This window comes from Rhinolophus sinicus, chromosome 6 (genome assembly GCF_057876585.1).
Source record: "Rhinolophus sinicus isolate RSI-liver-muscle chromosome 6, RSI-T2T, whole genome shotgun sequence".
Lineage (NCBI taxonomy): Eukaryota > Metazoa > Chordata > Mammalia > Chiroptera > Rhinolophidae > Rhinolophus > Rhinolophus sinicus.
The window spans coordinates 11,165,243-11,178,684 of record NC_142506.1 but is presented as its reverse complement, the minus strand read 5'-3'; the positions used below and the strand labels follow the sequence as shown (position 1 = coordinate 11,178,684).

The window sequence follows — 13,442 nt, the reverse complement described above, 5'->3', positions numbered from 1 at the left end:
GCGAGGAGGTCAAAGGAGAGGAAGAGACAACTTTCCCTGTCCCCTTTATTTCTCCCTATGTGACAGTCTGGTTATTTCTGCTTTCGTCCTTAGCTTCCTCTTTTTTCTGTCCCTTCGATGGCACTGCCCTTCAAAACTTGTTCTCTCCTCCCTCTCCCTCATCTTTTTGTCTCATTTCCAACCTCTCACCCCCCATCATTTCCTTTAGTGACCCCTTCCACTTTGCAGAGGGGTCCACCAGGGAGGGCAACATTCACAGCCATGGCTGGCGCAGTCCAAAATCCCCGTGGTCACGCAGAGTCTGTTTTAGAATCAGCCTTTGCTACCCAAGGGCTTGACCAGACTTTTCCAGGTTCCCTTCCAGCTGAATGAACCCCTGCATTCATCCTTGTCCGTCTTCCGATTGGGTGGGCCATCTCCAGACCCGTGACATATAGGACAGGAGAAGATCTGCCGTGTCCTAGACCTGGTGAGAGGGATTTCATAAACAGTATCCCCATCAGTTCTGGAGCTTAGCAGTGAGAAAGTGGAGAGATTTCTCCCTGATGTGTGGACAGGGTCACTGGCTCAGAGAGAACAAGTCACACAACTGACTGGTGGTTGGGCTGAAATGCCAACCCAGTGTTTCCCCCTCCAGAGCTGGTGCTCTGCTGCCTCCCAAATGACAAGTCAAGTGTTTACTTAACTCCGCTTTCTGTTTAGAATTCAGGAAAACAGGTATTCATATTTTTTTCTAAACTACAGCATTAACTCTCAGTTTTTAATGATGTCTACATGCATATATTGTGATTAATATTAAAAATCAGGAATTTTTTTACTGGCATAATAAAACCTTTTTGAGTAGTTGTAAATACGAGTAAACTTTAATTTAGAGTTTTCTTATATTCAGTCTCTTTGAATTTCTTTTTACTATATAAATGTTTATATCGTAGAAAATTTAGATAATATAAAGGACAAAAAATAAACGTCATTTGCAAGCCCATCACTGAGAGATAACCATATATTAACATCTTCTGTATTTTTTTTTTTTTTTAAGATTTTATTGGGGAAGGGGAACAGGACTTTATTAGGGAACAGTGTGTACTTCCAGGGCTTTTTTCCAAGTCAAGTTGTTGTCCTTTCAATCTTAGTTGTGGAGGGCGCAGCTCAGCTCCAGGTCCAGTTGCCGTTGCTAGTTGCAGGGGGCACAGCCCACCATCCCTTGTGGGAGTCGAGGAATTGAACCAGCATCCTGTGGTTGAGAGCCCATTGGCCCATGTGGGAATCGAACCGGCAGCCTTCGGAGTTAGGAGCATGGAGCTCTAACCGCCTGAGCCAGCGGGCTGGCCCTCTTCTGTATTTTCTTAATCTTTTTTCCTATTAAGTGCATACTTAATACAGTATTGTGTGAGCTCATTAAGTATTTGAACACATGATTTTAAATTGATGCCTAATATTCCATTTTATGTATGTACCACGATTTTCCTTTTTGATTAATGCCCCTGTGTTAATATTCACCCCTAGTAGTCTATCAGTGGATAAGAATTTTAAATTATAAATTAAATAGACAAAAATAATAATTTGTTTTATGAACTAAGTCTGAAGTATCAAAAATGCACCATTTTAGTTCATTTCTTTGTTATTTTAAATTTATATGTTATAAAGATTAAGTAATGGTGTATTTTTCAGGTAGAATTTGTTTTCTAAAAATTACTTCAAAAGTTGAAACAAGCGGTTGGTGTTTTGTTTGGTAAAAAATTATTCCTTTTGAAAATGTTTGGATACCTTCATTTATTAAATCAGCAGACATTTATTAAATCCTTTCCAGTACAAGGTGTTAATTGCTGAGAATAAAAAAAAGAAAAGCATGCTTTCTACCTTCATGAAGCTTATTCATGCAGGTAACATATGCGTAAACATAATTTTATATTTAATATAAATATAATAGTATAACACAAAGAAATAAAGAAATTCTAAAGTAAAGCTACAAGCAGTACAGGGAAAACACAGGAAAAGTGTGTCATGCTCATCAGTGGAAAAAAGGGAGGACTTCCCAGAAGAGGTGACATTTGAGCTGGGCCGTGAGGCATGGGTAGAGTATCACTTGGAGAAGGCAGGACAGGGCACATGAGACTGAGGGTGTGGTATGATCAGATCCATAGAGGGCTGAGAGTGCATGTTATGTAGGAGGAAAGCACATGTTCCAGAGGAATTGGTGTGTAATGTGCGAGGATCACGAGCGCAGGTGTAACAGGAGCGAGGCAGAGAGGGCAGTAGGAACAGGTCAACCTAGAGCAAGAAGGGCTCAAATAATTGACAGTCAGCCCGTGTGCGCCGGGCTCTGTGCTGAGTTGCTTCTCGTGTAATCTCATTTGATTGACATAACAGTTTTGTGAGCTATTAATATCACCACTCAAAGATGGAAATCAAAGCTCAGGAAGCTTAAATAATTTCCTCCAAGGTCACAAAGCTGGTAAAACTCAAACGTAGGCCTGATGTTCATACTTTTCCCCCATTACTTTCTAGACTGAGCTAAGAGTATAGAAAGCCCTGGAAACTGCATTAAGACGTATGGCTTATTTTGTAGGTAGTGCTGGTTTTTGATGAGACAGCTGACTAGCGAAGCTACTTCTAGTGGCAGAGTGAAGGATGAGGTGGAAAAGATAATACAAGAAACAAGACAAGATAGAAGACTGCCACGGAAATGCAGCGAGACATGGATAATCTGAACTACTGCAGTGGGGGGTGGACATGGGAAGGAAAAGAGGTGGAAGCACTTAGACAGCGAGCAAGCCTAGATTAGGTTCATAGTCTCGATGTTTTAAAAAATCACACGCCCTTAGTAGTTAAATACTTTTGAGCGTGTGTCCAGTACAAAATCTTTTGACGCCCTTTCCAATGGATTTTCTTGTGCATACCCATTTTAGAGCTCACTGGCATTAAGAAGAATGGGTGTGCCAGGAGGTTAGCAGAAGGAAAGTCCAGAAATGACTGAGAGTTTGGCGTAGGACTGATTTCCAGATGCCTAAACGAAGGCAGCCATTTGAAGATGCTTCCTACAGAGTTGGAAGTGAGTGTGAAAGATTATAGAAGGGAAATGACACCAAGCTTATATTCCAGTGGAATTCAGTTTTAGCCTCAAGATAGAGTTATTATTTTTTTCACAGTCCTGCTTTCTATATAAGAATAATTACTCATTAAAAAGGAGTCTGCTTGATATTATTTTTAGCGTCAGTTGGTTGCTTTAGTGTTTTATCATTTGATTCTCAACTAAATATTTAGATTTTTGAAACTGTTATCCTTGGTGGTCTAAAGAGTGAGTATTCTTAAAATAGATCTTTTTTTGCAGTCCAGAGCATGGCAATCTCTCTGAAGACCTTGTAGGTTGTAGTTCATTGACCTACTCAGACTTCGTTAGAATAGTCAAAAGCATCAAGCCTAAACTTGTCTTCCAAGCAAAGAGACTCATCCAAAGATCAGCATGTCTTTATAAATGGCTTATGCTTTTCAGTAATTTTTTCCAAAGTATAATTCTCATTTTCTTCTGGCCAATCCTTTGTTACTGCGTTAATATCTATAAAGCCTAGTCCAGAATACTTTCAATTTAGTAAGACCCTATAATTTTATGATTAAAGGCGCAAGTACTGATTGGTTTTTGTTTGTTTGTTTTCTGGGGTTTTTTTGGTTTGGTTCAGTTTGGTTTGGTTTGAATTAAGAATACTATTTTTTCAACCTTCAGCCAACAAAATCTTTCATCGTTGATGTTCAGAGCATGTTTCCCTTTGGGGAAGTAAGGATGAAAAATAGCTGTAGTTCCTCCAAATCTCATGAAGTCTAGTTAACTTTCTTCCTTTTGTCTATTTTCTATTCTGTGTCAGTATCAGTGCCCTTGATGAATATTTCTTGAATTCCCAATGAACGGTAGTACTATTATAAGCTGATCACATGCTGATGTGGGAAAGCACCTATTCTTTTTTACTGTTTCATGGATGAAAGGCATAACGAACTTACCAGACTAGGTCAAGTTCACAAAATGAGTGTTTGGTGCAGTTGGGCAAAATGGGTTCTCAAAACAGGTACCTAAACATGGAAACCTTCCTATTAGAGAAAATGGCAAAGCAAAATGAAGTCCACGGGTCTCCCTGATCTTGCCCCGGTCTTTTGTAGACAGCAGGGGGCAGCAGCATGAGATGTTAATACTGGGTGGAGCCATCAGCTTTTGGCCGCTCTTCCCTTTACAGAGTCTGTACATTGCAGCAGGTTCCGCTGCCCTGGATGGAGAGCAAATTGTGGAAATGGGATTAAGGCATTGAACAAAATCCCAGTATGGGATGGTGGTTGATAAAATGTCCACTATCTTATTTTACATCTAACACATATACACCTGTTCTCTTGCTTCTTAAGCCTTTATTCTGGAGAACAAATATTTAGGACTGGGAGTCATAAGTCTTAGCACATTTACAGTTGTTTTACAAGTTGCAGCGGGATGGCCCAATAGACAGGAAGTGCTGTGCCACATATTGCGGATTTAGTACATGTGAATGAATGATTGCTGCTATCCTTTCAAGAAAGCCACTTGTTTTCATAGCTTATCAGTGAGTTCACAGTCTGTTGCTGCCAGAGCAAAGGGATTAAAGCATCACAAGACCTTTGTTCTAGTTCTGCCACCTTGATATTGTTAAGTGCTCGGAGACCAAGCTCTTTAAAGCCTGTCTCGTTCCCAGAGTTTCTGTTTCCTTTTGTGTTGCTACAGAGCTCTGATCATACTGATCAGAGCGGTTTTGCACAATGTAGGTTGCCAGTGACTAGTGAATAATGAAATTATTGTAAAAGGTTGTGACCAGCATTTTATTCAAAAGGAAAAGATTACTGAATAGAGCAGATTAGAAAATAACCACAATGTGTATCACACATAGGAAGAGTGTTGTTTCATAAAACTTTGTTTTACTTGAACGTAGATTTGCATGTATTGGGTGGTAATGTAGAATATATTTCTTACTGTGGGTCATGGTAAAAAAATGTTTGAAAATCACTTCACTGTAGCATGAATCACATCACCATGTAATTATCAGTTTATACATCCGTTCCCTCTACTAGACTACACACCTCTAGAAAGAAGGAATCACATTTTGTCTCTTAATTCCTAATTCCTAGGTCAGATCTAACTGACACATACCGGGTGTTCAGTAAATGTTTGTGGCATGAATGAATGAATGAATGAATGAATGAATGTCATTTAACTTTTTTGAACTTCATATTTTTCATAAATCCGCATGTTACCCACAGTATCTGATAGTGTTCTGAAGATCAGTTGAGATAATAATGGATGTGAAAGTGCTTTATGTAAGCTGTCTACGCATAATAAGGATTATTGTCTGGCATAATTTTTGTTATTGTTGTTAGGTACATAAACCTCAGGAACTCTTGAAATCTTAACTACATGTTCTAAAGATGACATATTTATGGCAGTACTATTAATAGTACTGAGATGTCCCCTTTTAGGGATTGAGGTAGGAGACAATCTTGAAAAATTAGGTAAGTGCCTTTTTTTAACTTTTTTTATTATGGAACATTTCAACATACAAAGTAGGCACAGTAAAAGACGAACTTCTGTGTGCTTATCCCCACCTTCAACAAACAGCGACTCATAGGCAATTCTGTTTCACCTACATCATCTGCTGCCTCCCCCTTCCCGTATTACTGTGAAGCAAAGGTAGATTTCTTTTCCTTCCCCTCTTCCTCCCCCTTTCCTTGTCCCCTCCTCCCCCTCTTTCTTTTTACTTTTTCAAGTATGTATAAATGTTCTTAGCATTCTTTTAAAATACAGTCATAAGTACAAAGAAAGGTAGCTTGGTAGTTTAGACTCAAGTAGTGTTGTACTGTTGTGTGAATGAGTTATTCTCATAGGGACTAGCAGGTAAACAAGATATTTTATTTCCCAAGATTTTCTTATGATGGTGACCAAACCACATTGCAAAACAGTGGTCACATTCCAGAGTTGTAACTAGTTCTGGAGACTCAGTTACACAATTGCCAGCTCTGTCATCTTCTACAGGGATGTGACCTTACAGAAAAGGTCTGAAGCACGACAGATCGCTTTTAAGCTTTTTGAATTGTTGTGTTTTTTATCATAATAGCCCTGAAGCTTTTGAGCTCTAGCTGGGCAGCATTGAGTATCCAACTGAGACTTTTGGAATACTGTAAAGCTGTAATAAATGCTGCTTTAAGACTATAGCCCAGGGTTGTCACATGTAACTCAGAAGTCAGAATCCACTCAGAAGAATTTTAAAAGCACAGTAAATAAGAATCATTTATGTGATTACTTTTTAGTGATCTTTCTTGGTTTGATTCATCATTTTGTGATCAGACCTTAATATAATACAAATACAAATAATTTTAAACCAAAGCATGTTTAATTCTGTCAGATATTTTATTTATGTAGAATTTTTTTCTTTAAAGTCAAATGTGGAATTTATTTTGATTTTTAACAAGGTATTGCTCCGTTTTGCCCATTGCAATAATTGAATAGTCAGTAACTTTGCATATTTCAATTGTTTTAAGGTTTTTATGCATTCCTGAACATCTTTGTCCAAAATAAAATTATTATAAATGCAGTTTTATTTTGCAATATTTGAAGCCGTATTTGTAATACAAGATTGCCCCATACCCAAGTGGGGAGAGGGCTGTGGCTCCAGAGAGAGACGGAGGAGGTGAAATTCACACGGCCTGAGTGTCATGACTCCGAAACGTTACAGGTCACAGATCTAGGTCAGTTTCTAGATGTCGGGACATCATCATTCCTCCAGCCTCCCCTGCTGGAAACCTAGAAATCTCCATCTTTTCCTCTTTCATTCCCTGTAGTTAATAAATAGGTCCTTATTGATTATTTATTTAGAAAAATCTCTGGGTTTTAGCATTTCCACTTCTGTGACCAGGGCGTTAGTCCTGATTTTTATCAGCATACCTCTGGACTAGCAAAGCAGTTGAGAAGAAATGAACTAATGCATTTTGACCATGACATTTTCTGTACCTTTAATCCCTGAAGCAATCGTGAGAGGTAGGAAATCATCTGTGTTTTCCCAATTGTGACAAAAACTGGTCAATTTATTGCTAAGGAAGCGCCTTGCTCTGGGTCTGTCTTCCCTTGTAATGCATTCTGTGCAAGAATACCAAGATAATCCCCCTTAAAAAATTGTAATTTTTAATATATAACTTTCTTGAAATCTATAATTATTGATCTAGCACTTTGCAGATTACCAGAGATTTTTTTACATTTGACCTCATTCTGCGCAAACTACTCCATGAGGTTAATATTATCTCATATTACTATCTCGTACAGTGGCCTGGAATGACTTCTGCTTCCCATCAAACCAATTATTAACTCTTACTATTGATGGCATTCCACACTTTAGGCTGTGGCTCTGTTTTGTCTGTTTAATCATCTCTTTCAGTGTCAGCTGGAGTTAGCTTTAGATGAACTTCCTATGGGCCTCTTCTCATTTCTTCCCTAATGTGTGCTCAGAACAAAACTCATCCACCTCACCCACCTTTCCCCACCCCCGTTCTCTCGCTTAAATCCTTCCAGCGCTACAGCGCCCTTTCAAGTCATACCTTTTCGAAGAAGCCTTCCCTAATAATTTCTGTCTTCCTGTCTATTTTTTCTTCTTGATTTCCTTTGTCAGGTATGTTTGCCCTTGAATATAATTAAAAAATGTCCCCCTAACTGTAAAAGTAATATATGCATCATGTAAATATTACATAGGATATTTGAAAGTGAAAAGGTAACTAACTTCTGGCTTCCCAATTCCTAGTAGAGGTAACTAACCACTGTTGTGTGTCTTTATCGTTCCATTTCTGTGCATAAACAAGCATATGCATGGGCACAGATCTGCATACACACACCTGACACACATGAGAGTTAAATGTAAATATGTGTTTTATACACAGACATCATCCTACAGCTTCCTTTTTTCACTTGACAATATAGCTTGGAAATTTTCCCGTGTCGATAAATAGAAGTGATTTTATTTAAACATATCTCAATATTGCTTCGAATTGTTTCATGTGAAATTATTTGATGCATATACATCTTATCTTCCTGCACCAAAAGAAAATGGAAAAGCAGGGGTACTTACACATTCTTTCTCTTTTCCATCCCTTTATTCTTTCCTCTTTCCATTTACTGCTTATTTCACTATTTGTGCTGTGGAAAATCGAAGAGGTTTGCCTCTCATACGCCCTAAAGCGTTAGGATCTAGTGGATAAGAGCCTACATTCATACATATAACTAACACAAGGAAGAAATTGAGAAGTGACACAGTGTTCTGTTATCGAAAATATGGCTGGTCAGGTTATTTGAACAATCCTCTTGCTGAAAATAATTGAAACTGTTGAATATGTATAAGAAGATATCCTCAGAGTAGTGAAGGGCTGAAAAGATAAGGAATTAAAGGCCAAAACCTAAGAGAAAGTGAGAGTTCAGAGAGGCTTAGAGCTGGAAGCTCCTTGGGCCCCGAGGGCATTTGCAGACCCAGGCAAATTTGAACTTTGCTGTGTCATGCGTAGTAAAACTATACAGAAAGCTAGGAAATGATTAACAACATTCAGAATAATGATTTTGGAGGCGGTGGGTGGATACAAGGAGGTTCTGGGGTATTCAGAATTTTCTGTTTATTGTCCTGGCGGTAGCTATACAGGAAAATAAAATAATTTCTTTTCTAAACCGAGCATATTTATTTTCTGCATTTTTCTATATACAAGTTATAATTTACAACAAAGAATTTAATGTAAAAGAACAAGTTATAAGACAATATATGTAGTATGATCCCACATGGGTATGTTACATAAATGGTGTGTGAATTACATAAATGAGATGTATAATGTATAAATTTTACACATTGATATAATATATAAATTTGTGTGTGTGTGTGTGTGTGTGTGTGTGTGTTTCATATACAGAGAAAAAGGTCTGGAAGAGTATTCACCAAGCTACCTGAAGGCAACCTTGAGAGCTAGAACAAGGATAGGAAGTAGCAAGGAAGGAACTTACAGTTTGTGCTTCATATCATGGTCATTAATTTTTTTAAATAATCATCACATCATCACTGTTATTTGGTATATTTTAAAAATCAAATTTAAAAAAAAAAAGATGGCTTCCGTCTCTGCCCCTAGATATGAAAACATTCCCTCCACCGTGCTCCATACCACTTGGCATAGTACCTATTATTACTTTTTTTTTTTTTAACAGCTCGTCTTGTTCCTTTGCTAGATTGTAAGCGCTTATAGGGAACAAGACAGTGTCATGTGTATTTTTATATTTCTTGTATCTGGTAAATCCTGGTACATAGTAGCGGGTCTGTAAATACTAGTGAAAATGAAGGAACAAATGTACCTTAAGAATGTGCCTAGGACTATAGGCGTCCAGTAGATACAACATGTCCTGAGAGGCACATGGTATGCTTTTGAATATTGTTTTGTACCTGGCACAGCAGTGGGCACAGTGACGCAGGCTGATTTGCACTTGACCAACACTTTGTGGAATCTGTGAGCAAGCATGGAGTCTACCATGTGGTGCCCCCTCTGGAGCCCAGAAAGCAGGAATGGGGAAAGTACTCTCCGAAAATTAAACTCAGAAATGAACACCTGACAGATGAAAGCTGAGAGAGGTGATGTGATCTTAAGCGACGCGAAGACTCTTTGGGCAGTTAGATTTGACCATAATCTAACTGAGGGTTTTGACATCTTAAAAACACAACCAACATAAGCTCTGCCTCAGAGGAGGATTTTCTCTGTCTCCAAAACAGAGCAAAAGAAAAGCGGTTGCTGTAATTGTCATGAGCCCTCACGAAGCGCTGTCTGACCAGTAGTACCTGCCAGGTCGCGGCCGGCATCCCATCCGGCCTGGCAGGTGGTAGCCCCGTGGCAGAGAGCTGCTGAGCCAGCCTCGTGCCGTTTTGCACTGGAATCCTGTGTAATGCGCTCCACTTGCTCTGCTTTCGTACTCACCACGCTGCCCTCTGGTAATTTGCTTTCCCACGGAGGGAATTCACTGTCAGACTGACGCAGACCGATACATTCAGTGTGCCTGATTCTTCTGTTGTTCACTGTAAATAATAAAGTCGCTTTCTTTTTTTTTTATACATCGGTGTTTTGTGAGTTTTGTTAGCATGAGTCTGCATTCCTGGGTCCCGTCTATGAGGTCGGGTATCAGAGTCCGCAAGGCTCAGCAAGGTAAATGCTGCTGCCTTGTGGGCGTCTGTTGGAGGGGACTGCTGGATTTTCCAGGTGATGCCCGTCAGTGTCGTCATGCTCCATATTTCCTTTCCATTCCACACGTCACTAGAATAATTCTTCCTGGAAGTCCTATGTCAAGAACATCTAGATAATGGGCACATTTCAGTTAGAAAGTACCAAATAATGTTATCTCCGTGACAATAGATGCTTTTCCTCTGGCTGAGTATTATTTGACTGGATTTACAAATACCATCCACCTGTGTGGATGAGTGGACTACATATAAAGGTAGAGACCCCACGACAAGGACCTCCAAAAACTCATTTCCAGTTCTGCCTCTCATGTCATTGTCTACATCGGGGTCACGCTCAGTCACTTCCTAACGTGGGTCTCTCTTGCAGCAGGGAACCCTAAAGAAGATGGAAGACAAAGGGAGGTCGACACGATTAAGAATAAGGATGCAAGTAGAGCAGGCAATGAACGAGGTTATAGGATTTTTTTCTTCCTTTCTCATCTTTCTCTCTTTCCCCCAAACAGTCCCCGTTGCATTTGAAAGGGTTTCAGATCCCACACACTGAATAAAGCACAGGTTTCTCAGTGATATGGTCAGCTTATCCCTGAATATAACGGGACTTAAACCAGATTTCAATAAATCATTAACGGCAACTTCTTGCCAAAAAGGGTATCAGAGTAGATAACAGGGGAAAACCCAACACAGCTCTTAAGTGAATCCTGGAATTTTCAAAAAACTTACCAGTTGCATCAAATAAAAGTAGACTGTGAGGAGAGGCTTTTTTAATTAGCAGCTTTTTACCTCTTCTTCTCTCCGATTCCTCCCCCTTCACTCCGACTTCCAGCCAGAATAACTGATCACTGAATTTCACCTTAAATGTATCAGAAATTTACCCAGAGCCATTCTCAGTTGTCACTATGATTTAAAATAATGTATCTTTCATTTGTAGATTAGGACCTCAAAAATTGCAGATGAGATAAGTAAATATAGAATCTCAAAAAGACATTTTTTTTTAGACACTTGGTTCCTAAAAGGTATTGTTTTGACAACTGCAATTTTGTTCATTTATACAATTGGAATTCTGCAGCAAAATAAGACACTGTTGGCTTGTACGTGTGTATAACACGTTCACGAGGCTGCTATCCCGGTCCATGACTGCAGAGCTGTTCTGTGTATTGACGTTCAGTCGCACGGGGCTGAATTGCTATAGAGGTAGCTGTGGACCTTTCTTGATTATTTAGATAATCGAGTGACTCCTTCAGGCCTTTTGACCAAATTCACCATGCTCTCTGGCTTTCATTTTCTTTGGGGGAAAGATGATGCTACGGAGAACAGGGACCATTTCTCATCCCTGTGTGAGCAAGGTTTGTTTCACAGCCCAGAGACATCTTAGAAGTGAGATCAGTAGCTACAGGGTGGACCCTGCTGCGGAAGTTAGGTTAGGCGGCATCGCAACACTCCCCATCCAGGCCTATCGCGACTTAGTGGATTAGTAACAGCCTCTTACGATACGAAAGTTAGCGGTTCCTAAAGCAAACCAGGCAGTATCGTATGTTATATGCTGATCTGAGGAATTACCAAAAAAGGGAAAAAAGTCTTCTCTTCCTTTATTAAACGATTAATTAATGGGAGGGGATGAACATGGTCAACATTTATTTTTAAAAACCCACAAGCCTACCACTTTCAAAACTCCTTGGATTTTTCTTACATACATTTTTCTCATTTTACCAAAGTGCATGATATATTGTCAAGGTTCCGGCAGACAGGGAAGTCCGTAGGCTGTACTCCAAATAAAGACAAGGTGTAGAGTGAGCTGGAGAAAACGCTCCCCTGAGAAGTAACAAGTGTGTGGCCTACTCCTCTCCCTGCACCTGCCTTCTCGTAAACCCAGGCCACTGCCTTCCTGTTTTCTTCTTCTCTTTCCTTCTGTTGAAGGTCGGAGTCTAGACAGGGATTCACTGGCCAGAATGGAAAAGACACTGATAGAACCCTGTGTAGAACGTCAGAGTAGACCAAAGTTCCCTTTCTCTTTCTGTTCTGCCTTCCTAAATTCTTTTTCTGGCCTCTGCTGTTTTTCTTTAGTCTTCTTGCAGCCCTCTTAACTCTTCTGAATCTTGTCCCTTTTCAGTAAAAAAGGCTTACTTACCATAAGGCTTGATATTATTAAGTCAGTCCCCGTGTGTGTCTGTGTTTTGTGTGTGTATATATCTACAATTTGATTTTGTTAGTTTGTAATGCCGCTTAGAATATTCCTTTCTAACCAAATAAACTCCAACAGTAATAGTTCTTAAAGTTTTAGGATTATAAACTCTAGATACTCTGAAAATTACCCTCAAAAATGTCTATACACATAAAATGTTGGGTACAATTTCATGGTGTTCATGTACTTTTAATACCTCTTTATTAATTAATCCGGACTGGCTTCAGAATCCCTGTCCCATGATGGAGTTCCAAAGGTGTCTACTTTCGTGGTCACTGGTGAAATCTGAAAATATATTCATGTACCAGATACTCACTGAAGGCCTCCTCGGTGCCAGGAATTGTGCAGGGCACTGAGTGAGAAGGGCAGTGGCCCCACCCATCCATATTTACAACGTAGTCGAGGAGTCAGACAAGTAAATGGACAATTACAAAACAGAATAGATGCAGTAGTAGAGGAAGTACAGGATATTTTGGAGAGCACGTAAGATGAGCGTTTAATTCAGCTTTGGGGCATCAAGAAATTCTCCTTAGAATGATACCTGAATTGTCCTCCCAGGTAGAAGGAATGCTATGTCCAAAGTCAAGTGCGTTATAGACTTGTGTGTTATGTTGAGAAATTCGGGCCTTAAGTTGAGGGATGATAAGGACTGATCTGTAACTGAAAGAGATAACTGACTGTAGCGTGGAGAATGGGTTGGAGGAAGCAGGACTGCAGGCTCGGAGACTTTGGTAGTAAGCCTCTGAGGTAATACAAGTAAATTACAGTGATTTTAAACTGAAGTAGTGATGGTGTGGATGAAAAGAGGAAGAGTTGAAAGGATACGAGTATGTGTTGGAAACCACAAAATTTAGTGTTTAACTGAATTCATTCCTCCAACAACTATTTATTGTGCTGCTGTGTTTGACGTTCCGTTAGATCTGGTGGTGAACTAGAGAGACGCCATCTTTGTCCTCAGGTGTAGTGATGATGAGTTCCAGGCATCTGGCGTGGACAGCTCAGTGGGTGGTGGTGCCATC

At 39.6% G+C, this 13,442-nt stretch overlaps 1 protein-coding gene across 5 annotated transcripts in view; it reads left to right on the top strand.

The window, feature by feature from the left end:
* NSMCE2 (NSE2 SUMO ligase component of SMC5/6 complex) overlaps positions 1–13,442 on the top strand; it is a 213,591-nt gene that overhangs the window by 96,059 nt on the left and 104,090 nt on the right. For 3 of the 5 annotated variants that reach the window (XR_012490922.2, XR_016021495.1, XM_074317042.2), the window contains exon 5: positions 10,612–10,695. The exons of 1 other annotated variant lie outside the window; for it this stretch is intronic. Coding sequence is in view for 2 of the 4 variants with exons in the window: in XM_074317042.2 (XP_074173143.2) it covers positions 10,612–10,695 (84 nt within the window). In the remaining 2 variants the exon portion in view is untranslated. The remainder of the gene's footprint in view (positions 1–10,611; positions 10,696–13,442) is intronic. One more of the 5 variants, XM_074317043.2, reaches the window with a different exon arrangement.